The sequence below is a fragment of the Pagrus major genome, chromosome 18 (assembly GCF_040436345.1).
Source record: "Pagrus major chromosome 18, Pma_NU_1.0".
NCBI lineage: Eukaryota > Metazoa > Chordata > Actinopteri > Spariformes > Sparidae > Pagrus > Pagrus major.
The window spans coordinates 17,025,042-17,052,999 of NC_133232.1; the positions used below are offsets into that span (position 1 = coordinate 17,025,042).

Consider the following 27,958-nt stretch of genomic DNA (forward strand, 5'->3'; position numbering starts at 1 on the left):
AGGCTGTGAGAGTCAACACACAGATCCTCAAAAGAGCTGTGTCCCATTTCTTTCTGTCCTTTGTGGCCTGAGCTACTTTTCTTCCACACTACGTAGTTTAACCCTTTCTCCTCGGAAAAGGCCAATAATATACTACCTCATGGAAATAATAGCATGACTATATTAGGATGCCAATTTTTTATGCTCTTCAACTTGTCAAAGTCATTTGCTGATTAATTATTAATGGAACAGTTCCAGTTAAATGACTGGTGTCATGGTTTATTTTTAAAATGTGTCATTAAAGGTGATGATTGAGATTTATATGTTTGTCTTTGTTTCTCTTCAGTCATTCAGGTCTCTGCCTCAAAAGCCGATGTCTGTTGACCTGACGGTGGAAGAAGGTCAGAGGTTAAAGGTCATCTACGGCTCCTTGTCTGGGTTCCATGCCATTGATGTCGACTCTGGAACACCTTACGACCTCTACCTGCCTACACATGTAAGAGTCTACTTCGTATTCTTCATACTCGATGCGTTTGCTTGTTTCTCTGCTTGCCTGTCTGAAAAGTCCCTTTCAAGACAGAAAAGGAAGGACTAACGATATCTTGGGGAAACTTCACCAATAGGATTAGTCTGGTAAAATGTTTCTCATGTTAAAAATGTATTTTTTTCTGGAAACAGGTGTCAGAAAAGAAGTCATCTTACAGTAAAATATATTGTATAGTCATCAGTATAGATCAATATATCCACTAATGTAAGGGCTTCTTTGCTCTGCCAGTATGCCTCTGGAAGCAATTGGATAGACATACAATCAATCAGAGTAGTGAAACGTGATGTAACGCTGACAGACACATTCAGCCTAAAGACACCAGTCAACATGGTCACTCATTAAATCAAAACATCGGCAGTGATGTAGTGCCCTTGCCTTCATAAGTCGGAACTTACCTTTAAACTCCCCTTCAGTGTGTTTTGGTATTTTGATAATATTTCATATTTTTCTCAGTCCTTTTCTTACGCTTATTGCTTATCTCAAATTTGTTCAGAAACAGATTTTGGTGGACTGCTAAGGTGAAATAAGTGAAAGTATTGACCGCAAGTGTCCTTCATACAACAGAATCCACCTACTTGTGCTCAAACCCCACTGGCTCACAGAACATCTTAACAAACCACAAACCATATAAAAAGTCAAACCCACCCATATTAGATAAACAGTTTTGATTGGCCCAAAACCATTAGACCAAAATCTGATCTGTCTGAACTGGTGTCATCTGCATACTTCACTATAGAGTTCTCATAATGTCTGGGAGTGCAGTCATGGGTGTACAGTGTGAACGGGAGGGGGCTGAGCACACAGCCCTGGGGGGCTCCGGGGTTGAGCACTAACATGGAAGAGGTGTGACTGTCAAACCATACTGTCCGGGGTCTGCTTGAGAGGAAGTTTATATCCAATTGCTGAGTGTTGTACTACTAAGTTTTTAGTCAGCTTCATGGGTGAGATTGTATGAAATGCTAAACTGAAGTCAACAAACAGCATTCTGTTGTGGCTGTTGTTCTTATTCCCAAGATGTATGAAGACCGAGTGGAGGGCAGTGGATATGGCATCCTCTTTATACTTTAAAATAATTGCATTTGATATCATTTTGAACTCCTTGATATATGTAAAGATAAAAAGGATGAGATTTTTATTGTAAGTATATAAAAAGCCTATATAGATAGTGTCTTTTTACTGAAAATACTTTGGATAGCATTAAATATTTAAAGATCTTTGAGTAAAGAGATCTCTGATATAGATATTATTCTCACTGTAGTTGAAGCTCTCTATTATACCTGACTTTTACTTTGTCATTTTATCCATCTGCTGTTATCTCTCTATTCAACCACATCACCTCAGTCCTCTCAATCTCTCAGGATGCACTTCTCCTCCTCCTCCTTCTCCCACTCACAGTCTGCAGGTGTCAGTCATTGCTCTCTTGTATTTCTACCGTTTTCCTCTCCCCACCTCCCTCCACTCTCCTCCCACTCAGTCTATAGCTGTCAAACACTGTTCTCTTCCTCTTTCATCCTCTTTTCCTCCTCCCACTCTGTCATCCAGTGTGGCATTGTTCATTTGCTCATTTTCTCCTCATTTTTATCTTTTATCAAACTATCAGTGCTCTTTCACTCTCTCTCTCTGTTCAGTCCGTGGGCAGGTAGAGCTCCCAGGAGATTGTGACTCATGCTCACATTTCTATTCAGACATTCTCTCTTTTATGGGTTAAAATTATAGAAATTGATCAAGTGAAGCCTGGGTCAAAAGACGCTTTTGTGTGCCTTCCAATCTACAGTAGATATTATTGGATGTGTGATTTTGGAAAATACTTGATCCAGAGAGTGACATGTTCTCAACTCCCTAATGGTTTTAAATAGGCAACCATGTAAAACATAACAAACTAAACAATAACATATAGACATGACCTAGTTTGTTTGTTAGTTGATATTCTTAACCACAATACCGACATGGCTGGGATGGCAATGTCAGTCAGTCCACTACTCAGGTTCAGACTGAAATAATTCAACAGTTGTTTGGATTGCCATAAAATTTGCCAATCAGTTTAAATTTGTAGTTTCTCTAATTGGCTTCTGACTAAATATCTTCAAAAATAATGACATTGCGCGTTACTACAGCAAGCTGTTGCACCACGCTAATCTCCATTTTGTTTAAGTCTCCTTCCCCATGAGATCATGATAGAGGGATCACCTGTGAGCCCAGCTTTAGTCTGCAGAGCCATGAAGCCAGAGCGCTGAAGCCACGCCTCCACTGCTGCACAGAGCAGTGCAGAGCGATTGAATAATTTTTAATGTATCTGCGTGTCTAAATTGCACCAAATTCAACACTACACTTCCTTGGTGTGAAGTGTGAAGTAGATCGGATGAGCGGCTCTAGAGATATGCAAATAACTGACAGACTGATAGAGATTCCTTACTTTATAGTTCGATGAATATGTTAGTAAGCTAACGTATGAATTCTAAAAGCACTCCTGTCCCTAAGTCTTGTTAATTTTCAGGCTGTAAGGGTGCTGTATTTGAGAATCTTTCTCTGTGAATAGATGTTGTAGACATCAATCAGTATCTATGACAGACATACACAGTAATTTACCAATAGGCTTAATACCAGAGCTGCTTATACAGTAGAATGATGTACTACTGCTCACTTTGGTACATTTCGTCCATTGCTAGTTAAGTCTCAGAAATAATTAGGAAGTTCTTGAGTATGAGGGTGGCTGAAAGAAATTCCACAGCTAAGCAATGTTTTGGTAAAATTTGTGAAAATTATTTATAAGATGCAAACCTCCTTGAGTTATAATGACTCCAAAAGCTCTGTGCAAATGAACTTATGTGCTTAAATGTGAACAAATCGCCCACTGCTGGTACAATTAGAGACAGAGCAGGTCATTTTCTGCATTTGTATGTGGGCATGTAAATCTCAGCCTCCGGTGAATCATATTCACATTCAGATTTTGACACATCGTATTAAATATTTTTTGAACAAGAAATACGGAGTAAGTACAACTAAGTATTTCAACTTAAGATCTGAGACATTTAGCTTTAGCCTGTTTTCTTATCCAGTAGAAAGTGTAAGCAGCATCTCTGAAGTCCTAAGTTTGTTTGTTCATATACAGTAGGCCTGATTCGTTCACCTACTGTGCATATACTGTATATGGTGTTGAGTGGGTGGCTGGAGCAGGAAGCAAGGTTCCTCTGCTTTCTATGGTTTAATTATTTATAAAAGGGTTTCCTCATCTTTCAATCATTTTGTGATACTGTGGCAATGAGTCCAGTGTCTCATTTTAGCTGTAGGTCAAGACACAGAGGTCAACCTGTTGACTTTTGTGACTAGATAGTTGATATATTGCAAGATTGAAGTTTGGAGGTAATGTAGAATACTATGATCACATCAGTGTTTAAGGACTAATTGTGATATGTCAATATCTCTCTTTTTGAAATAACTTTCTTTTTGGTTTATTCCATAAAATTAATTGGATGAAGGAAATTTCTTTCTAGATTTATTCCTCTCTCTGTCTCTCATTCATGTTCTCATACCTCTCTCTCGCTCATTTACATACACACACACACAAACACACTGCCACAACCACCCTAACTGTGTGCTTCTTTCTATATGCACGGGGGAGTTGGAGCTGGAGAGGTAGACCAACGAAGATACGAAAAGAGAAATAAGCTCTAAAAATACATCTTTCCTGTCCTCCTTCTCTCGCGATCATTAACTCTGTGTGTCCTGACCTGTTCTTGCTCCTGTTGGGAGTGGGTTTTTTTAGTCAGTCCTCCTCCGGTATATTAAGCGAGTTTGCACATAGCTGCCTAATACACCGGTGCCTTATACTGCTACTGCTACTGCTGCTACTGCTGCTGCTGCGATATCATTTCAGCTCTCCAGCCTCGTTTCCTTTTTTCCTTTTCTCTCTTACATTTACAGTCAGGTTTTCACCACTCTTTCATACACACACACATACACACACACACACAGCTTCAGAGCACTTCTAAACCCCACTCACTTACACTTAGACATCATCATAGTTCACTGTCTTTGAGTGCTCTTGAGGACACTTCACACTCGGTAGGTTTTCTTTGTAGCTGTATATCCATACTCAGACCCACCTTCAATTAGGCACACACACGCACACACACACCTGAATCTACAGTAAACACATTCACTTAAACCACTGATTTCTATTTCATCATCACTGTTAAAAGCAATTCATTTATTCAAAATCACAAGCCTACACACGCTCACCCACTTAGAGAAACACACACACACACACACACTCTTTTTTCATTGTTGCCTGCGTAGTATGTAACAATGCTGATTCCAAGGCAGAGGATTAAGATTGCGTTGCGTCTGTGGATGCCTGTTCTGATGCTCAGGATTGTGGTGGCTCAACCTCTGGTAATGTATGAAACATAAACTACAAATAACCATTTTATGTAACATAGAAAAAAAAACTGCCTCACTTTTATGTCTTTTCTCCAGGAGGAGCTTTGTTTCTGAAGGGATTCCCTGTTTAGATCTGAGCTGTTGTCAGATGAATGTGTCTGATGTGTTCTGGTTAGATAAACGTGTTTAAACTGGGTAGATAAACGTGTTTGAACTGGGTAGATAAATGTCTTTGAACTGGTTAGATAAATGTCTTTGAACTGGTTAGATAAATGTCTTGAACTGGTTAGATAAATGTCTTTGAACTGGTTAGATAAATGTCTTTGAACTGGTTAGATAAATGTCTTTGAACTGGTTAGATAAATGTCTTTGAACTGGTTAGATAAATGTTTTTGAACTGGTTAGATAAATGTCTTTGAACTGGTTAGATAAATGTCTTGAACTGGTTAGATAAATGTCTTTGAACTGGTTAGATAAATGTCTTTGAACTGGTTAGATAAATGTCTTGAACTGGTTAGATAAATGTCTTTGAACTGGTTAGATAAATGTCTTGAACTGGTTAGATAAATGTCTTTGAACTGGTTAGATAAATGTCTTTGAACTGGTTAGATAAATGTCTTGAACTGGTTAGATAAATGTCTTGAACTGGTTAGATAAATGTCTTTGAACTGGTTAGATAAATGTCTTTGAACTGGCTAGATAAACATCTTTGAACTGGTCAGATAAACATCTTTGAACTGGTCTGATACATGTTTCTGACGTGGTAAAGTAAATGTGTCTGAACTCACTAAGGTTGGGCGATATGTTAAAAATTTCCAACCCACCACCGTCAGCCCATCAACCGGCAGTTAACGATATATTCGGCAGTTGTGTGTGTGGCGGAGAAAAAAAAAAAACGACTTTCAGAATGGGATAATTCACATGAATGCCACCTCATCTCAGAAAAACAACTCTTCCGACACCACATGAATGCAGCAAAAAAGTTTAGGTGAGGCTGCAGAAGGACGCATTAGCTCACAGCCTCTAAATGAGCAAACAGGTGGGAGATCAGGATAACATACCTGTCCTATTATAACGATCAGGGTGCACAACTGCACATCTTTTTTTGATGTAGTTCTCAAATATGGTTTATGAATTAACGTTACTTTCAGCTCCGCCATTTTGTGAAAGACTCGTCGGAAATCATGTGTGAAAACGGAAGCAGTTCCAATACGCGCACACTTTGAATTGTGCTCTACATAGTAATTATGAACTATATGTACCATGTTGAATTCTGTGGAGGCAGACCATTAATTAAGCAAAATAAAATGACAAAAATTGGCCAAAAAATCGCCGAAAATGAAACCAACCAACTGTGATGGACTCAGCCGATGGGCGATTGCCGATATATTCGTCCAATCGCCCAAGCCTAGAACTCACAAAAAGATACAATTCACAATACATTTCCCACCATAACAGTAGTCCCACAATACAGCAATTCTGTGATACCCAATATAAGACAATACAATTATCTAATGATACATCACATTATCTGTCCAACTGAAGACTACAAAATACCCCTAAAAAGTCAAAGTGTAGGGATGATGTATTTATTCACTGCATTGTGGTGTCAGTTGCACAGAATTTCACGAGACTGAGATCAAACAATGTAAGAAAAATTGCATAGAGTCTTAGTTTAGTGCTTTTTATCACAAACACTTGTCCAAGTCCATGCATGTCATCATTTCAACGTAAATAGTCATGAACTGGGAAAGGCTGAGCTGCCAGAAAGCAAGGAGTTATGAAGTTTAGAAGTTAGGAATGTTTCAACAGAAATATCATTTGGTGCCAGTGTATTGATAATCATATCGCCAGAGAAAGTGATACGATATATCGATATTGATTTTTTGTCCCTCCCCTAGTGAGACAAATATTTATCAAATGGTTAGCAAAATGTTCCTGAGTGCTTTGCTAAATGTCTCCAAACTTATTAGAGGACTTTCAATTCAGATAGAGGTTGCTGAATGAAATATCTGTTCGATGAGTGTTGCAGAAGTGCTTTCAAGCAAAATACTTGTTGCTTAGTATTTGCTGCACAATGCCACCGATATTCACATTGAAATCAAGTCAGTTAGTTACTGATTTTACGCATATCACTCTCTTTACTTACTCAGAAATTCTCACCTGTACCTCTCTGAAGTATTTTCTCCTGATATTTGCCTTTTGTAACATTCCCTCTTTCCACTTTCTTAACTTTGATTGCTTGTAATGTTGGTGATCAAATAAATTAATGCTGTTCTTTGTATCTGGGACTAAAAGACATTGTTAGATAACATCTGAATATCATAAAGTCAACTGACAGTTGGCAGGAAGCTGTTGCATCTCAAAGTTTGTTTCATTTATAGTCCAAACAAAGTGTGGTTTGTGTTTGTTTCGCAGATCCAGGGTTCCATTCATCCCCATGCGATCATCATTCTGCCAAACAGCGCTGGAACAGAGGTGCTGGTTTGTTATGAAGACGAGGGCGTCTACATCGACACCTACGGCCGCATCACCAAGGATACGGTGCTGCAGTGGGGGGAGATGCCGGCATCGGTCGGTAAGTTTCACTCATGCACACACGAGGGCCACACATGTTGCTAAATGCACATGAAATGACAACACACACACCAAAGCATTAAAATGTGTTTTATACATTAACACCAGCTACACAGTGGATGTGGAGTTGCCTATTCAACGATGATACATTTCAAATCATTTCAACAGTTGGATCAAACATGTAACTTACTGCTGAGAGTCATTCTGGTGGCTTGGTCTGTGACTTACTGATTGTAGATCAGCAGCTGTCCTGAGCACCGAGAACTTACCCTGAACCAGGTTCTGTGAAGACAGATTTGGGACAGGGTGGGCTAAAAATAAGAAGTGTGTGTTTGTGTGTGTGTGTGTGTGTGTGTGTGTGTGTGTGTGTGTTTGCATGCATGCGTGCGTGTTGGGTCCAGTAGTCATTATTGTAGCACAAGTACGGCCCGTATGGAATATATTAAACTCAGATAAACACACTCTGTTCGTCCCTTTCCTGCAGTAGATAACCATCTTTACTTTTCTGTCTCCTCGTGTCCATGCGCCTGCATCTCTCTCTCTTTCTCTCCAGCCTACCTTCAGTCTAACCAGGTGATGGGTTGGGGAGAAAAGGCCATAGAGCTGAGGTCGGCCAACACAGGGAACCTGGAGGGAGTTTTCATGCACAAAAAAGCGCAGAAACTCAAGTTCCTGTGTGAAAGGAATGACAAGGTAGTAGATCAACTTTTAACATTTGTGTTGTTTGGATTCATCCCGCATGTGGCTACTATCAGTTTTTGATAGTGAATCTGAATCAGCTGAAAGGAATAATAGTTTATTATATTACTTAAAGAAAACTGCCAAAAACTGCATTACTGCTTTGTGTCCAACAGTCTAACCTTGAACAAGTCAGCTGAATTGATGAATATTTTATAAACTAAACCTGCGTCCCTCTTGTTGCAGGTCTTCTTTGCCTCAGTGCAGTCAGGAGGCAGCAGTCAGATTTACTTCATGACTCTCGGACAGAACTCGCTGTTCAACTGGTAACGACTGGACCTGTTCCTCCTGGATCAACTGGTGGTGTTTGCCTGGTGATTTTTTATTTCTGTGCTGACTGACGTTCATCTCCATGGATACTGGACACCATACAAAGATAGACTAGTTGTTCCTGGATTCATCACTCTGTTTCGTCCTGTTTCTGTGTAAATGCACATGGATTCACAGTTGATTGGTCATAACTGCGGCTGCAGCCAAAACACTTGAATCCATCGCCTGCTTCCTTAGAGTACTGATGCCTGAATCATCCCTCCTTCAGCTGCCACGACACAAAAATATCGAGCTTTAGTTCGCTGCCACCTCACCGTCCGTGGAAGTGTTGACAAGGCACAACTAGCAGCGTCAGCATCTGTATTGTGACAAGCACACAGAGCTTTTTCTTTAAGTTAACTGGAGTGGTTCCCAGTAGGATTCAGCCTGAAAATCACCGCACCAGTGTGACAGATATCAAGACTCTTTTTGTGTCCTGTTCTATCCAAATCTACCTGGAAGGAAAACTGATAGATGGGGATTCCTAATGAACGTCAGATAATCCATCAACATCCGGCCTCAGCATCCTGTTCCTCCTCTAATCCGTGATCACTGGAGACCACAGTGGTCTATTCAGTTTGTTCCTGGACCACTTCTCCCTTCTTTTCTCTCTTTAAAGGACCCTGTTCCATCAGTTACTCAGCTAATTATCTGCATATGAGTTATACATTTATATTTACTTAAGCAATGCTTGGAGTGTGGATCAACTGCTTCATTTCCACCTTGATAAGTATCCTCAGAGTACAGACCAGGGGAGTAATGCTTTCTTCTACAAGAAGCTCCTCCGCTCCGTGGACATCATCTGGGCATTTCAAAGACTGGGTTGGGTAGGATAAATACTTTGTCATTCCACATTTTGCCGCTATTCTGTACAATTTTTTCCTTATGATTTTCTTTAATCACCTTCCAGATCCACAAACCATCTGTGTTGTCTGTCTCCAATACCTCAGCAGTGTTATTTATGAAGGAATAGTGCCGTTTAGTTTTCTTCTTCACTGCTACTGACGGATATCAGGGCCCAAGCAGATTAGTCAGTTACTGTAGTTTTATTTTGTTGGATTTCCATATAGCATTATTAGACAGCATTATATCAGATGTTATATTAATGAAGAAGACGTTTTTCCTCGACAGTTTTGTAGGGTGACAGCAAGTCAGTGTAACACCCTCCACATCGTAGGTTCAGTCAGTTATCAGTATCAAAATACTGCCTTGAAGACATTAACTTTAGTATTTTAGGTTAACTTTTGCAGTCAACTCTGTCTCCGTGTAAACTGATTTCAGTCGCCAATTAAGCAGAACTGAGCTCTCAGGATAGTTGCTGCGCTCCACATGTTGCATTAAGTAAGTTGAGTAGGTTTGAGAACCCTACCAGTCCTCTGAGGTCCCAGTTTGAGCAATCACTGCACCACAGATCTGGACCATGTAATTTAAGTCGTATTATTCCATAATAAGGAACGTAACACCATCGAACTTGCAGTTGTAATTTACAGAAAAAGTAGTACAGTATTGATACAAAACATCTCCATAGCAACAGGCTAGGAATGCTTTCCTGCATCTATTTTGTACAGCTTAGGATGTATATAGTCTTTTAAGATGCACTGTTTTCTAAATATTTTATAATTGACAAGCCATCTTTATGTTTGTGTACAGAATGAATGTGAAATGCCAGAACAGAACAGAGTTCCTACATGTTGCTTCCAGTGTTTGTGAACATGAGCACGAGCTACTGACAGTGAACTTGAAGGCTCCTGTTCAGGTTTACTGACCTGGTTGAAGTGTGAGATCAAATCACGTCTCATGTGAACTCTGTTTTGTGGTTGACTTTCTACTAACATGTATAAGTCGGGCGCTTTGCACAACGGCCACCTTGTACATGTTCTCTGTAACTTGTCCAACTTTGAAATGACTTTTTGCTTCGAAGTGGAAACATTTAAAGCCATCCTGTAGTCAGTGTTGAAGTTAGAACTGATCAGTATTTCTTACACTACCCAACATGGGATGCACATCTGTTTTAATGGGTCACATTGAGATTTTTTTTATTATTATTGAGCCTGGACCTGTCGAGATGCAGTGAGCTGGGCTGAAAGAAGTGAAGATGCCCTGTTGTACAGTATTTGTTCTGTTTCCTTGATATTGTTGTCATTTACACAATTAGCTTCAAAGCAAGAAACCAAAGATAAAGGCTTTGATATGTTGGCTTCTTTGAATCTGACTGTGTAAAATAATTCACAAATCACAACTTTTTCTTTTGAGAAGATGATAAAAATCATCCATATTTTTAAAATTCAAGGTATATTATTATATTCTATATAAACGAGGCCACATTAGACACACATTAGACACATGGAGGCCTGAAAAGTCTCCCAGTTATGATCTGTCTTGATAAATCGCAAAACAAACAAAATATATGCAATTTAATGTTGCTAGTGTTCATATATTTAATAGCTTACATGTATGTATGCTTTAGACAGTGTTAGTTTTGGTAAAAGTGAAGAAATAATTGGTTTTTACCTTCAAATGTGAATTTGCAATTTGTCTTATTTCTGATCCATTTTCATTACACCGGTTGCTTTTTATTTCATCAGCTCAAACTGCTAACTTGGTTATGTTTTGTGTTATCCTCTATATTATATTTACTCTTGAATGTTCAGGCTATCGAAATTTGCGCCAAATGTTTTATACTCAGTGATTCTTTGACTTTTAGATTTTTTTTATGGACGTATAATATGGAAATAATGCAGCTGGTTCTGTGAGAATATTTTAAACTGGAAAATTGTCTTATTGCTAAGTTGTTACCAAATTTCTTATAGTATTTGTTTCAGTGGGATGATTTTCCCTGAGACACCGGACCAGATAGCTAGTTGATGTGGCTACAGTGCATGGAAATACAGGATTGTAAACTAACAGGATAACTGACGTAGACTTGCTAGCAAACACGGGAAAATATTTCAGAACCAAGTGAGCTAGCTTTGTGATATAGTTTGTAGTTAACATTGCTAGCTAACTTATGGCTAAGGTAGTAGAGAGGCTTGGCTAGCTGCACCAAAATGTGTCACTTTTTCTCTTTACAGTTTCAACAACAGATAAAAAATATGACCCGACTATGTTTCGTGTATACATACATTTTGTATTTTAAGATGTAAATTGGCAAAAAGAAACATTGCTAGCTAGCTTACAGCTAAGGTAGTAGAGAGGCTTGGCTAGCTGCACCAAAATGTACTTTTTCGCTTTGTGCACTGTTTTTTAGCTGTGTACAGTTTCAAAATAAGATAAAAGTATGGCACAACTCTATTTCACATACATACTGTGCACACCGTATTTTAACATGTAAATTTGGCAAAACGAAGAAAAAAAACACATTGCTAGCTAGCTTACGCTTTGGATAGCAGGGAGGCTTAGTTAGCAGCACCAAAATGTGTCACTTTTTTTCTTTGTACACCGTTGTTTAGCTGTGTACAGTTTCCAAATAAGATAAAAGTATGACCCAAATACATTTTACATACTGTTTTAAAATGTAACATATTTTCTGCACTGGAAATACATTTATTCCAATGTACAGCTGACCTAAACTGCAATAAAGTTTGATTGAGAAGGATTTGTAGCAGTCAAAAAATACATACTTTTTTTTCAAAATCTTGACATAAATGCGGTCAGATGTAGGCCTACTGTATACATGTGAATTTCATTTCTTGGAGCAGGATTTGTCATATTTAGAATCAGGCACTGTGCTAGCTTGCAGACAGCTTTGATCTGGTCTGGTCAGCTGTTAAATCGAGGCCCGGCACATCAGCCGGCAGGTTTGGCCAGGCTCCTGAACAAGACCCTGGCCATCGGAGTCCAGACAGGACAGGAAACCAGATCAAAACTAGTCCTCAATTACCACAGCGGTCCAGTAGTTAGCCTGTGTTTGCTGCGCTCCTTAACCAATCAGTCCTTTCATTAATCAGCCTTTGGACTGGTCCGTTTGATTGATTTTATTCTTTTAATGCTCTCAAAATAAAATCAGAAATTGTAAGAATGTCATTACAGTTTGATTTCATGGAAGAAACAAGTTGTCGTCCTTTTTAGCGCATTTTCCATGTCATATGTTTGACAGTTAACATGTTTTTCTGCATCGATCTTCATCCTACTTGAAGCCGTATATTTGGGTTAGTGCCATCCGCAGTCCGTAGACACTGAGAACATTTCTGTGGGTTATTAGGAACAAACTTTTCTGTCTTCTCCTGCACTTTGTCTTCCTCTGTTCAACATTTGACTGTAGCTGTACCACTAATCAGAGAGAGATCAGTGCATTTCCACCCACACCTTCCACTGGTTAAGAAGATGATAGATTCTGTTTCAGGCCCGCGGTGACTCACATCTCCAACTCACCCACCAACTCTTCTCCTGACTCTCACTTTGTCAACACTTCTCTCACCGCTGCCTTTCATTCCCTCTGCTTCCTTTGCTCGACTCTCTACTCATCTACATCCGACCGGCTGTGTGTTCTGATGTCTTACTTCCTCTATAGCTCTCTCTTTTCTCCCATGTCGTCTCCATCCACCCCCAGCCCAGCTAAAGGTCTCTTCAGCCAATTTAGGCAAAGTTTTTTTTAAATGTAGTTTGAAGTTTTCATTAGATTGTCTTGGAGTGAGAAAATCTTCACTATTACATAAATGTATTTAGTTTATTTTGCCTACTTAGACGAACCTGGAGTCTTGAAAACAGACCATGGAATTTGCCAATCCCCATTTTCTGCCGACTGGTCGGATGAAGCACGATGCAGAGTAATGCTAACACAAAGCAGCTCAGGAAAAAAGAGATATAGAGTCAGTTACCGAGCAATATCTATCTAAAGTTTGCTAACGTTAGCTAACATTCCCCACTTTAGGGTCCAGTCATACCAGAGCAAGTAAGGCGGAATTGATCAAGGGTGTGTTATGTTGCTTTTTAGTTCAACTTTTAATTTACAAGAGGAATAATGAGTTATTTCTTTTTCAAAGTGACATAGTTTTGCTATAAGCACCAGCCTGTATGAGAAATGTCTGCGGTCTGTTGATGAGCTATAAAGGAAGTATGTGTCTGTGTGGGAGGGTGTGATGTAGATTTGGAGCAGGTGTCCAGAAAGCAGGAATTCAGTCTGTGAGGGAAAGAAGGGGAGAGTTGGAGGAGGTAGCTGGTGGCTCGAGTCAAGTGTCAGGCAATCGAAGGGACGTGGATGTTGCTTTAAAACAAATGCGCATTGAGTTTAAAGACATTAAAGGATAAGTTAAGGCAAAAATTAAAATTCAGTCAATTATCTGCTTACCCACAGGCTGATGGAAAGTCCGAGAAGTTTTGTAGTCCAAGAACATTTCTGGAGCTTCACAGCAAACCAGAGTTGCAGCATTCTCCTGAACAACTGAAGTAGATGGGACGTCCAAGGTAACCGAGTCTCCAGAAGTCCTGAGATCCCAAATTGATTTGAAAAAACGTTAGCTTTACAGAGCCATTTTATTTTTTGTTGCAACACTGTTTTGCTGTGGTGCTCCAGAAATGTTTTGTGGACTACAAAACTTGCCCTGACTTTCCATCAGCCTGAGGGTAAGCAGATAATGACTGATTTTTTTGAACTGTTCCTTTTTGCTGTAGCCTACAATAATAGTTGATGTCAAAATCTTAAGTTTGCCTTGTTGAGAGTTAAACGAGTTATTTAACATGCTAACAGAGTCAACAAATGGTGCCAAACTGCACATGTAGACTGATCATTTTGAAACATTGATGGTTATGATGAGGAGGAAAGGCAGAGGATGAGAGAGAATGACAGAGAGCGACAATAACTGCAGTGAAAAGCCTGTTTAGGCAGAGATTTCTACTCTTGTTCCCTCATCCATTGACCGTAATAATTTCTCCTTGTAAAGCACCAGTAGACCGATAGAGATCTACTTGAAGCCTAATGTTCCCCAAAGGTTAAGATTTATGCAATTACTGTCAGTATATAGAGTTTCTGATATTATCACACGCGGGACAGATGTTTTATAAGTTGTAAATTCTACAGAGAAGTTCTAATAATAAAAGACCAAAATATTATATAGATATATATTTTGAACAATACATATTCCCTTTATTCATTTCATGTCTGTACCATATAAAGTTGATCCTTTGTTGTATTTTTTGCACTGGACCTATGTTGGATGCATCATACTGTACCCCTCCTGCTTTGAGACGAACACAAGCTAACTTGTGTTTCCATGTAATGAGGCAAAAATGAGACAGCGAGACAACAATAAACATGATGAATTGAGCCGTGTGTTCTTGTTTGCTTTAAATAGTCGTACTGACTTCTTGTATCTGCCCACAGCTTTATTTCAACGCACTCATGACCAAGTTTTGATCCAGTCGACTTGACACGCACACTGTTTTGTCTGTTGAACACACTGCATCTGTCACTGTGACAAAACATGTTTCACTCGTCATTGTTGGTTCGACAAAAACATTGTTTATTTTGATTTCATAACGAAGTTGAGACCTCCTGAAGCCTTCGTGTTTTTAGTCACATAATCTGTTCAGATCTGCCCTTCATTGTGCAGCAGTACAAACAACAGACACTCACTCAGAGCAGGAAGGCACAGGTGTGACCGATAACATTAACGATGGCTCCATCCTATTAAGCGTCCCAGTGTCAGTGAGCACCTGCACAACACCAGACCGCCGGAAGTGGCTCACCTAAATGGAATGCAGCCATCATTAATGTTAGAAAGTCCACCTGTGCTTCTCCTGCTTTGACAAGTCAAAAGTCATTTTCAAAATAAAAGCACCAGATGGCCAGGACAGAGGTTACATGAGGGTCCTGGGGTATGATGGGTTTTCAAAATAAGAGTCACAAACAGTTACAGGCACTTGCTGGCTTCTTGAGTACTTTCAAAATAAAAAAAACTCAGTGAGTATCTTTCTTTCTTTCTTTCTTTCTTTCTTTCTTTCTTTCTTTCTTCTAAGGTCGGTGAAATAAAACAGTCCTCTGATAATTTCAGATACTGAATTTGCCATTAACACTACGACCTTCCCTCCACCCTCATTGCTGTGTTCTCTCAGTCTCTCTGCCTGCTTCTCTCTCTCTCTCTATCTGTCTCTCTATCTGTCTCTGTCTCACTCTCTCACTTCCAGGGGTCTCATCTCATGTGTCCACTGAAGCCTCACTGGCACCAGTCGCAGGTTTCCTGGCCGCTGTCTCACACGCTTGGATGAAGTTGGGTCATCGAGCCTCCAGCCCCGACACATCAGCCAACTTTTCCTCTTTTGAAATCGTCTGAACATGATCTTTGTTTTTGTTTTTTTGTGATCCCTGAAAGAATACAAAGTACAACAAATGATCTCTCTCTCTCTCAGCGCTGCTTTGGATTGTTGTTAGCTGCTCACGCTAGCTAATGAAGACGCTTGTTTGCTCCTGTTTCCTCTGCTCTGCACTGGGTTTGTCACTGTTGACGAACACTTTCCTCCGCTCTAAATTTGCACCTTTATTACCCCTCCAACTGAGCCCATGCTTCCCCTTCCCTCACCCCCCACCTCACCAGCCTCAGATTCCCTCCTAACCCCATTCCACCAACGTAACCCCCCCCACACACACACACACACACATGCCCCTGTCTGTGTGTTTGTGTGTAAATGTGTGTGTCAGCTCGCCCAGAGTTGGGAGCGTCCAGTGACCAAGCCATGACTGGCAGCCACACAGTCACAGAGCAGTTTTGGATTTAGCCTTTGGATCATTCACACTTCCTGTTGGATCAATACGTTTGTTGTTGTTGTGTTTTAGCCTGCTGGGGGAAAGACCAGACAGGTAAGGAAGAAGACAGATTGGTTCAGGTTTTCTACAGGTGGGATAAAGCACAGTGTTGAAGGCCCAGCTGGGCCTGTTTTGCATGCAGATGACTGGATCAGCACAAGACGCAGATCATTTCACTGCAGGATGAAGGAACCTGTCTGATCAAGCTCACACAACAGATACTTCAGTGAAGGGATGTTCTGTGTGACGGTTTTCACGTAGCTCTTTGTCGTGATCTTGCTTCTTGTTTTGATTGAGTAAGTAAAGATAATCAGTTCATCAGATGTTGTAATTCACTTGGTCAAGGGCCACCAGGTTCCTGCATGTTATTGATACTGCAGCCAGTGTTGGACTGAATGTGGTGAATGACTGAGCAGTCAGAAAGAAGAGGACAGCTGGGATCTGTCTCAGGCTAAATTTATGCTGTGTCATATGCCTATCTATCTATTTCGCTATCTATCTATCTATCTATCTATCTATCTATCTATCTATCTATCTATCTATCTATCTATCTATCTATCTAGGACCATCAGTATATTCCTGCCTCTGTCTCTATATGTTTGTCAGTGTGATGATGTAACTGTATATAAGTGGGTGTATGAACATGTAAATGTCTCCCTGGATGCAAACTGTTGCAGTGGATGAGAAATCTGTTACATCCGTTTGGGAGTTTAGACGGTAGAAGTGAAAAAAAGTGTGTCAGTTATATAGTGTGCGGGGTGAGGCAACACAAGACACAGCAGCCAAAGCTGAGTGGGTGGCAGAAAGAAGGGGGGGTTCACAGTGTGAGCCTGGCATGCCTGCATGACGCTGTGTTCAGCCGCTGAGCTGTGGTTGGCGCACGGAGAGATCAGGTGACCCAGTCGGGCTAAATCGGTCCCGCGAGCAGACAAGTTGAGGAGTTAGGAGAATTGGAGAGTGGAAGGTGGAGGTGGAGGGTTAAGAGGTTTTTCAGAATGATGCAACTGAGAAAAATCAAAATGGGTTCAAAGCAAGTAGAGGAAATCCACCAACAGTCCCTTTACAACCCCGGTGTGCCTCTGAAATCACCTTTAGAACCAAGAATTACAGCTGCGCCTCATCAGATTCCCATGTAATAATACAGAAATCTGAATCCTTCCATCAACATTGTTTGTGTGGCTGAGAATCGTTTGTTATGGACAGAAAATTGAGAACTGATGTTTTAGTATCCTCATCTATCAGCCATGCTAGTGGCTTGACTCCAGGTACGGTAATGTTGGTGCGTCCATCTGTCTTTAGTCCAGACTTAAGTCCTGTATGTCTCACCTGTGGTGTAATTCAACATTTTTGAATGAATCTACGGCTAATATAGAGTAATTGGCTTGAGTTAATTTGAAGTGTATCAATTGAAAAGTCTATTTACATGTGCAGAAGAAATGACCAATGAGTGAAAGTCCCATAGTAAGTATAGCACTGGGCAGGTTCCTCTAAGTAGTGGTGGGAAAGTTGCTTAATTTAAGAACTCCATTACCCAGTAATGATATAAATAGCAAACTCTACACCCCTCTAACAACAACACTAAGAGTGTACAGTCATGCTAGCAGTGCTTTGAGCAAAAGTTTAAAGTCATCATGCTAACGTGCTAATGTTTAGTGTGTGTTAGCGTGCTAACCTTTGCTAAGTAGCTCTAAAGCAGGAGTGCCCAAACTTTATTGCTTGGAGGGCCAAAACTAAGCCTTCGTGGTGACACATGAGCCAAAAGCAAACATGTTTCTTGTATTTTTAAAATGCTAAACGGTACTGTCACTCTGCCAGCCATGCCATAATTCATAATTTGGGATCCATCATATTTAAAGAGCATTTATAGCTCACAAAAATTAAACAGCATACACCAACTGATAATGTTTTATTTTTATTATATATATTTTCTCCTATTGAAAAATCTGGTCGGCCAAATCAAACCTTACAGCAGGCCAAATTCAACCTGTGGGCCTCACTTTGGGCTCTGAACACATAGTACAGCTGAGGATGACACAAATATTGCATGACTCTCTTGAAAGATTTTTGTCACGAAGCAGAGAAGTAAATCATAATTTTTAAAATCCAATTCTCAACGTTATGATCACGGGTAACAATTTTTGAAGAGCAGACTTGGCTGTGTGTACCCTGCAGCTGAACCAAGTGGATGGTGAAACGTAACAAACGTTAACAGGTGTGTTGTGTTTATGTTCTGAGCTGGGCTACGTCTTTAGTTTTGTTGAGGATGGCTAAATGTCTTAGCAAAGATAATGGAAGCAAAATCATCAGTTTATTTTAATTATGGATTTGCATTTTTAATTGACTTATAATCGCATCGTTGCCCTCTGACTTATAATAGAATCGTAGGTGCCTTGACATTCCCACGCCTATTGTTGTTGTTCTGCTACAGTTGTGTACGTGTTTGGATTACAGTGATGTATATGCACACATGTAGGGCACGCTGACTATACATAAGTCTAAAATCGTTGTTCCCGTGCTTTTAATGGTTGTTCGACCCATTGTTCGGAGATTTGATGTCTGTTGTCAATCACAACAGAGCCCACAGACTTATGTAAGGATTGCTAACTGATAAGTCTCAACACGGTCCTCTCATCCAGCTCTGCTGCTAGAATCTGCCTCTGCTGGGCTAAATCAGTCCACAGCTGAGAGCTGCTGGTGGTTGGAGGCTTCATGGTGTTGTGTGCAGGGCTGGAATTACACAGTGGGTGGTTTGTTTAAATTTAACAAGGTTTGTGGGAAGGTGTTGGCGTCTCCTCCTCTGTGCTACTGAAAGCTTAACTTCATCAAACTGGATCTTTGTTTAAAAACTGTCATTAGAAGTTGATTTTGCTTTAATGCACTTAACAATACTGAATATAGTGAGCTATATTAAGAAATTCATATTTTGTGTTGCAGTGTGTCGATTTAGAATACAGGGAATGATTAACATGCTAAGCTGATGCAGGAAAGAGGACATTTCTATGGCAACAGCTAAGAAATGAATCACCTCGCAGTGTTTCCCTCTATCTTCAGACATAACCACACATCTCTATCGCCAGATTCTGTGCCATGTCGCATAAGAAACTGTATGAGAAAGTCCGCACCATGACTCGTCTGAATGTCCTGTCCTCTCCTGTTAGGTGAGAATGTGTAGCTCGGTCTGAAGTCACGGTAATATACAGTAACTCTGCCATCTTCACTCTGTCCTGCTCGGAGCAGAACAGGTGGGATGATGAACATCGTCCCAGGAGGATACACAGTGTTAAAAATATCAGCGATTATTCTTCATTGACATATAAACCCCAGAGTTGTGTGCCAGAGGTCAAAATACTCCACTGTTATAGCAGAACATCTGTTTGTCATGTTATGTTGTGTATTTGCACAGGAATTTTTTACAGTCTACGTCTCTACAAGTAAGAAATATTGATTAAAAAACATGCGGCCCACAGACTAACGCACAGACAACAGCACAGACTTCCTGCTCATTAGGTCTAAAATTAGTCTATTCATATATAGAATGTATTTTAACAATTTACTGTAGCTGCTGTAACCACACAGACAAATATAAACCCAGCAGGCGGGTGTGCATGTGTGGTGTAAATCTGTAAGTACAGTGGGTTTTTAAATTATGGATGGGCGTCCAAAAGCAGCCTGCTGCTTCACACATGACTCGAGATCTCTCGTGCAGTTTATTGGGTCAGTCAGGGACGACAGTACTCTGATCCTCACGGGAGCAGAGTGGGCTCAGACTGATGCATTAACATGTGAAGGTAACAATACTAGTAAAACTGCCCTTTTCATTTTTGAAATGTCAGATCTGGTTCAGCTAATATCATCAACTTCCTCAGAATTGATCAACGTATTTGTTGTATTTTAAACTAAGATGGCACTCAATAGAGCACGTACCTCCGCCAAAGCCCAACAGTCTCCTTTTGTACTCACTCACAGGTACCAGCCAGCTAAATACGCCTGATTGTATTCATCAAGATCTCATGCATTATTCCTTGAGAAAGTAACAGAAAAAAACCCTATCTTACAGTTTTAAAGAAAGTGAGATAGAGTTACTGGATCCATTCTTTAATCTGGATCCGCTCCAGAAGTTAATGGGGTCTATTCTGGGCCGAGACCCATCCTCTATTCATGTTTCGTGGAAATCCGTTCTGTAGTTTTTGTGTAATCCGGCTCACAAACCAACAAACAAATGGGCACATGTGAAAACACAACCTCCTTGGTGGAGAGAATAAATTAAATCTAAATTGATATTATTTCTATGGTAAGTTGGCATTGGATTCCACACGTTCATGACACCACACAACAGATGTAGTGTTGCTTTTTGTATCACAAGGAATGTGATTCACCCTCCTGTGAAACATCATCAGTGAGCACACTGCCGTGTATGAGAAGCCCACAATTGATTTTTACTAATGACAGACTTGTGCATTTATTGTAGAGCCAGAATGAAATAATACGCGCTGGTACAATCAAGTGTTATGTGATGGGGTCAGACCTTGAGTTGCTACAAATCATTTTACACATGCAGTTCAGTTAACTCAGCATAAGGAGTCATACTTAGCTATTAAATACAGAAGTGTGTTTATAACCCTGATGATGTCATAGTGATGTCCACTGGGTGGTCTCAATTTGGGCTTGAGAATTAAAATTTTTAACAGAAAGCCTACATTACAAACTGAAGGTATGGTGTTCAAAAGACAAAAGTATTTATCAGGACACTGTCAAATTGTATCATGGGAAATGTAAGATCCAGTGTTTTTGACACATATTACAGACTGACAGACTGTCAGGATATCTGGTCCGCTGATGTTTCAATTTCGATGATTCTTTTTCAAATCTGTCGCTTGAGACCCCCGCAGTTTCATAGAAATGCAAAACCTAATTGCTTTGCATGTTGTATAAAGTGATCTTTCCATGTCATTTTTGATTATTCAGCAGTTCTCTCAAGCTGTACAAATGCTGTGAAAGTATATAAAATGCTCAATCCATGGAGGAATGCACAAGGTCTGTATTCAGAAACTGTGAAGTCACTTGACTTTCTTCAAGTAATTTGCTTTTCTATTTATGTTTTAGTTTTCAATTGCATAAAGCAGATAAAGTGTCAGATTAGACTCAGATTTACAAAGCCATTATGTGAAATGATTATTGTGAAAGTAGATTATGGTAAAACATATATGTATTACCTAGAAATGTGTTGTTTTGTTTGTCTTCAAACATATACCATATTTTTAACATCTTATTTCTGTAGAAATTAAGGTTTGATTGTGCTGAATGGTGAAAGGTTTTACACTGTAAATTTGAATGTACACATCAGCAAAATCTATAAATAAAAAATCAGTGTTTTTTGAACATTAAAGGACCTTTTTGTAAGAAAAAAAAATATTTTTGAGTCTCACTCCCACTCAAAAATCAACTTTTCTTACAAAAGGGCCTTTAAAGCATGTACACATTTTTTAGTAGACACCAAAATTAAACATCTGAACATGAAAATGAGCAAAACATCAGACCTTTAGCTGGAACATTTTCTCCTCCATAATTACGAAACTGTTTGTGCTTGTCTGGGTCATCAACTTGTCCATCACTTCCTGAATGCCTCTATCTATCTATGCTTGCCAGGCAACACATTAGTAGTGTTGTGTGAACGCAGCTTGTTGGCACTGCTATAAATCTTGATTATGTAACAGAGAGACAAGTGATACGAAGGGTTCAGCAGCAGCTGTTGTTTTATCGACAGGCACAAAAACATACCTGCTGGGGGTGATTATCTGAGGGGAAAACTGGATGTGCACATGGATGTTATACATGCTGCAGATATTTTCTCTTAAGCTGTGAGTTTAGACGGTGTTAAGTCTGTGTTGATCTGTGGTGCCGTGGTCCCTCCATTGAACTTCCACAGACACACAGACAGAAGTGATAAAACTGAAATAAAAGGTTATAGACGGTGCAGCGGAGAATATCTTGGTGTGAAGGAAAGCTTTTACCCTCCACTGTTTGTCTGTGTGAGTTTTGTCAGGGAAGACCCAGATTTTTCTCAGGTCAGAGAGTCTCTGCTGTGCTCAGGAGGCGGCAGAGTTTAATTTAGCCTGGAAACCTGAACCTCGGCCTCCTCTGTCAGCTCCTTCTCTGGGCGCAGGATACAGCCACAGAGGGCAGCAGGCTGGGATTTGTGGGTGTTCAACTAGAAAGGCTCCATAAACCTTCAATTAGCTGAATGAAATGAAATACCCCATGCTATTGATAAACAAAGGGAGTCTATGATGGGCACACTTGGTGATCCGGTACGTAGGAGGTGATGCATGTATTGGTCTGGTAATGACAGTGCATCGTTCAAGTGCACTCAACAGGCGCTATAGCTCCTGTCATAGGCACGAGGTTGGGTTGTCCGGAAATGCTGCAAATTCCAAATTTAGATTTGAATGGTTCACTTCAGTACTAAATAATAAATAATAATAAATAATGAAATCAAAGTTAAATTATCAACATTTGCAGTAAACAAACTCATTAGGAGAAGAATGGGTATAGGTAGCTTCACTTCAGTATATGGAAGTCCTCTCTTTCATAGGTAGACATCGCTTAAGAATGCAGGTCCCCTCTTGGCAATTTGTTTAAAAAACAAACACATTTGCAGTTATATCATAGGACAAGACATTTAAAGTAAATTCTCTATTCAATTTATGTTTTCTTCCTTTTGTTTTCCAAAATGTTCAGAAACAGAGGTCCACACATGGTCACTGTGGTCAGTCAAGGAGATGGGCAAATAGTAAATGTCTGTTCCATGTTAAAGCATCAGGCATGACAAAGGTGACCGACCAGCCTGTCTCAAAATAATAAGTAGATACATGCACCCTTCAGTGTATACATACGCTGTAGTGTTGCAGCACTACAAAGAGAAACCTCCGTGTTCATTATATTCTTGTAATCTTCACTCCAGTTGACACTTGAGCACAGACTTCTGGTGAAAAGTGAGGTCAATTTTAAGCAAAGTATATTCTTTATGTTACATGCTATTTATAGTTTGTTTTACTTTGTCTATAGTTTGCTCATCTTCGTTGGAGTGAATCTGTGATTTTTGTGTATGTGGTTTATGACAGGATCAAATTAAATCAACCATCTGGTGTTCCCTCTGTTGTTAGAATGTTTTTGCTCTCACTGGGATCTCCCACGGTATAAAACACTCAAGCATTTTTTTCTATTTTGCCTGTTCAGCCAAGCTTTGCAACGTTTAAGAAGGAATAAACTGTGGTGACAGCAGGATTTCTGGGTTTATCACAGCTGTTCTTGTATTTGGTGAATATTTTTAGTGCGGCACCCATTTTAATGATGGACAAATACAGAAAAAGTCTGCTGTAATTTGGCTTCAAATTTAAGATTTCTGGCAGTACAGCCATGCTGTAGTCTCTCCTAGTGCTTTTAGTTTGCAGTTAACCATAAAATCGTCAGGCAACATGCTTCACTAGCATTTTGCTAACAATGCAAATATCGCCAGACATTGCATCTCAGCTATAGTACAGGCCATGGCAAGCATATGGAGTGTGTGATGGGATAGAAAAAAATATTTTGTGCATGCACATCATTTTTTTTGTAAAGAAGTTATCGTCACACAAAGAAACTTACATTTTCAAACAAAAAAAATGTGCTATTTCTCAATTAAGTCTCTATTATTCACTTAAAAACACAATAATTACAACTCACTCCATTTTATTCTCGAGTTTTCTGCTCTGTAAGCTCTCAAGCCATTGGACACATAGTTTATAAAACTGCATAAAGTACCTACTTGTGGCCGTGGTACGCCATCCAAACAGCATTCTCCCAGTGCTCCTAATAACTGATACCCCTAACACTCGAAATGGAGACAAAACAACCAACAGGAATTGACCAACTCTGATCTTCCGATTGGATGAAATTATGACACACTATACATTTTTGTTTGCTCTAATCAAATTATTCTTTTTAATTTCTCTACTTCGTTTTAAAAAGTACAGTACGTGTGGGCAAAATAATTGGATCAGACCTTTATGAAAGTTAATATTCTTACTTTTTGTTTACACACTTTCAGAAAGGTGATGACTCAACCTGATGGCTGTGATGTTGTGGTGGTGGTTTACCAGACTGCTTTAAACTTAAAGCAACATTATGTAGAACATTTTTTTGTGATTTGGCGCCCCCCGCAGTTTCTGAGTGCAACACCACTGTTGTAAATACAAATCCTAGGTCTGTAACAATTTGTCAGAATTGAAAATTGAAAATTGAATGTAGGTGCTAACTACAAACAAAACTCATTATATCATAACAATGTTATATGTTGAAAACGTGTATGTTGAAGTGAACATGTGTGTAACGCTGTGATCCTACCCTCTCACTGAAGTTACATAGTGCATGTTGATGGTTGATGTACCACCCACATTATTTTGAAGCTGTTATTTTAAGGTAAAAAAAGTTGCTTTAAAGCCACACTGTAGATGTATTCACACAAAGTAGCTTTGTTTTGTTTACAGTAATCCTTTTCTTTTCTTTTCTTTTCTTCACTTCCACATTCACCCATCGAAATACAAGCCGTGCCATGTAATATTTTGAATGTTCCACAGGCAGGAAACTGAGATCTGAATCTCTTGCTCAAGAGCGCCTCAGCAGTATCGGAGAGAGCATTTTACTTCACCAATATATTACTCACAATAAATGCATGTAACTAAGCAAATGTCCTCCCTCACTGTGCAGTAAACACCTGGATTATTTCTACACTTCTGCAGTTACAAATACTTTTAGTATCCAAGGAGCAGTTTTCCTGACCATGCATGCCCGCAAAATCCTGCCTATTATTAATTTAGTGAAACACAAAACACACAAGTTTCTATAACTGTGAGAAAAGCTGATGTGTTATGAGAGAGTGTAACGTGTCTGCTTTTGTCTCTGTAGGGAGTTAAACAACGTATTGTCACTGCCTCCTGGAACGCCTGAAACATGGCAAAGTAAGTCAGACACACACACACAGAAAACAATAAAGAACAGACACATAATCACTGCTGATATATTTGCTGATATGTGACTGTGCAGCGTCCAGAGGGTGCAGAAGAAGACCAGCACCATGTCCCTGACCATCTCCTCTTCCTCCTCTGCATCCTCCTCTCGAGAGCTCTCCTCCAGCTCCTCCAGCACCACCTCCTCCTCCACCGCCGCCTCCACCTTCCTGGCACAGAGACACTCCAGCCTGGTGCAGCCGCTGTGTGTCAGCCCCCAGAGGGTAATCACATCCAAATCAAATGAGCCATCTTATTTGATAGACTTTTATGTTTCAGATTGAGCTCATATTTGTAAACGTAATTTCTGGAGAGGCGAGCATGAACGTGCAATTCACATTATGAAGTGGGTGAATAGACAGTATAAGTGATTGTGCATATGATTTACTGATTCAAATAGTGGATTTCGTAATTTACACTTTAAAAAACTCAACAAATAATTAAAACAATTATGAAACAAGTTCAGTTAAACACATGATTTTCCATCTCCAGACTCAGAGTCCCATCTACAATCAGCAGTACTCAGGGAATGGAGTGGCTCCTACTTTTGTAAAGGTAAAACACACTAATTATACTTCCACATATGTGTATATTCTGTAAATTAGTATAGATAGATTTGTGCATATATATTAGATTGGTAAAAACAATAAGTTCTTTCCATTTCTCCGACTCCTTATCCATCCTCACCTCCACCAGTGCCTCCACGACGTGTCCACAGTGAAGGGTCAGCTGGTGGTCCTGGAGTGCAGGCTGAGGGGGACTCCTCCCCTGCAGGTCATTTGGTACAGAGAGGACGAACAAGTGCTGGACTCTGATGATTTTAGGATACTGCGCAAGAGTGAGTGTATTGTTTGTCAGCGGGCTGCAGGTGTGTGACTGGTATGTGAGTCATCTGACTTCAGATTCCAGCCAAATTAAAAGCTTTGACTTTTATGCTAATGAACTATATGAAACACTGTCCTGTAGCCCACGACTGAAGAATCTAGTAGCAGAAAATATTATTCTGTAGATGACGATCCTCAGCCTGTAGCTACAATAAAATGCTAAATGTTTATGGCTGACACAGGGTCAGATTAGAGATGTTGTACAGATGCTGTTGTAAAAGTCCACCTTTTCTCGCCTGATAGACTGTTAAATATTAACTCAGGACTTTGAATATAGTGTTTATCCAGATTTATGAAGCTGCATGAACATATAACTTCATCATTAAATCACAGCTGACACTTGATCAGACTGTATTATTACATAAGAGTGAACTGAGCTGCTCAGTGATTTATTTCAGCTGTGATTTATATATGGCAAAAAAATGAATATCTTTTTGTTTTTCCCAGAGGCCAGCTCTGCATCAGTGCCAGGTATGTACAGAACACTGGTTATATAATAATGATTTTAAATAAGTGGGGGTGGGGAGTCCTGAAATAAATGTCAGGGTCATTAAAATGATAAGAAAGAAAAAGAAATCTGATACAGAAAGTTGTCTTTCTTTTCCTTTACTCTAGGATTTAGTTTGGTTTTAGTGAAATACTGGATACTGACACCTCTTCTGTCCTCCAGTAATCTTTATAATGACCCTGCCCCCTGTAGAGAAATGTAACATAACATAGATCCAAGACCAAACTGACAGAAAGCAGGGATTCAGAAAAAAAACGAGTTAGGGAAAAGGTCTGGAGTATTATTATGTCAAACTTGTTTTATAATTCAGTACCATATAAAGTATTGTTTTCTCTGCCCCCAGTTTATTAGTCATAGGTCCGGGTCTGTATAGGACAGCATCCTGGTCTGGACCTGGACTGCGGTCTGCCTATTTGTGACATGGGGGGGTGGAGAGAGATGGCAGGTTAAAAAAGGGGGTTTCATTTTGGTCATTTTGCTAACAAGGGGGAAGGTGTCCCCTCTCTCAAATCGCATACTGCCTGCATCAAAAACACTAAGGCCATGTCTGTGATGAAGCTTTAGATACTGCTTTATTGAAGGAGTCACGAGTCAAAGACGCTGGAGACCACATGTATAAAGCTATCGGTCTGCCATATGGTTTCATAATTCACATTTCACAATTCATATTTTAAGTTTAGTTCTCAGGACTGCTGTCCCAAATTGTTGAACATACTTATACATACATATGCTTACTTGACTGGTTGTTTCCTGCTACATTAGCTTAGTTTTACAGTGCATGTGTCGATATTGAGAACACTGCAAGTTGAGACCATCCACAAAGTGGGAGGGAACAGCTGTAAAATAGTTTGAACTTCAATTATCATGTAAGATTTTGTAACAGCCTTTTGGTGAGGTGTATCAAGGAATACTGGTCAAATTAAACCTTGGTAAATGTAACAGGCCCTTGTTCATTCTGTGCTTTCTGACTGATTTCAAGAGAGAATGAATATTTCAAGTACTTCACTTGGTTAAAAAATATGAGTGTATGTCCGTAAGCATGAGATGATCTTGTGTGGAAGATTTTTATTGAGTGGAAAACCGCATCTATGTCATTGTGTTACCTCTGCAGAGGAGCTGTGTACACTGGTGATCACAGAGGCCTTTCCTGAAGACTCTGGCCTGTTTAAATGTGTGGCCATCAACTCCTTCGGCACAGTGTCCTGCTCTGCAATCCTGGAAGTTTACGAAGGTTAGACGTTTATTCATATATTA

General features: G+C 39.8%; 2 protein-coding genes across 3 annotated transcripts in view; both read left to right on the forward strand.

Annotated features, from left to right (window-relative positions):
- LOC141012741 (mitogen-activated protein kinase kinase kinase kinase 4) overlaps positions 1-14,792 on the forward strand; it is a 70,258-nt gene extending 55,466 nt beyond the window's left edge. Inside the window, exons 30-33 of the mRNA XM_073486250.1 lie at positions 326-475; positions 7,325-7,484; positions 8,037-8,176; positions 8,408-14,792. Of these exons, the coding sequence (XP_073342351.1) occupies positions 326-475; positions 7,325-7,484; positions 8,037-8,176; positions 8,408-8,491 (534 nt within the window). The 3' untranslated portion in view covers positions 8,492-14,792. The remainder of the gene's footprint in view (positions 1-325; positions 476-7,324; positions 7,485-8,036; positions 8,177-8,407) is intronic.
- A 1,441-nt stretch (positions 14,793-16,233) lies between these two features.
- The window catches only part of myot (myotilin), a 29,304-nt gene continuing 17,579 nt past the window's right edge, over positions 16,234-27,958 (forward strand). The window contains exons 1-7 of one of the 2 annotated variants that reach the window (XM_073487007.1): positions 16,234-16,322; positions 25,212-25,264; positions 25,350-25,536; positions 25,805-25,867; positions 26,009-26,150; positions 26,644-26,667; positions 27,816-27,935. In XM_073487007.1, coding sequence (XP_073343108.1) covers positions 25,257-25,264; positions 25,350-25,536; positions 25,805-25,867; positions 26,009-26,150; positions 26,644-26,667; positions 27,816-27,935 — 544 coding nt within the window. In that variant the 5' untranslated portion in view covers positions 16,234-16,322; positions 25,212-25,256. The remainder of the gene's footprint in view (positions 16,323-25,211; positions 25,265-25,349; positions 25,537-25,804; positions 25,868-26,008; positions 26,151-26,643; positions 26,668-27,815; positions 27,936-27,958) is intronic. The other variant, XM_073487008.1, reaches the window with a different exon arrangement.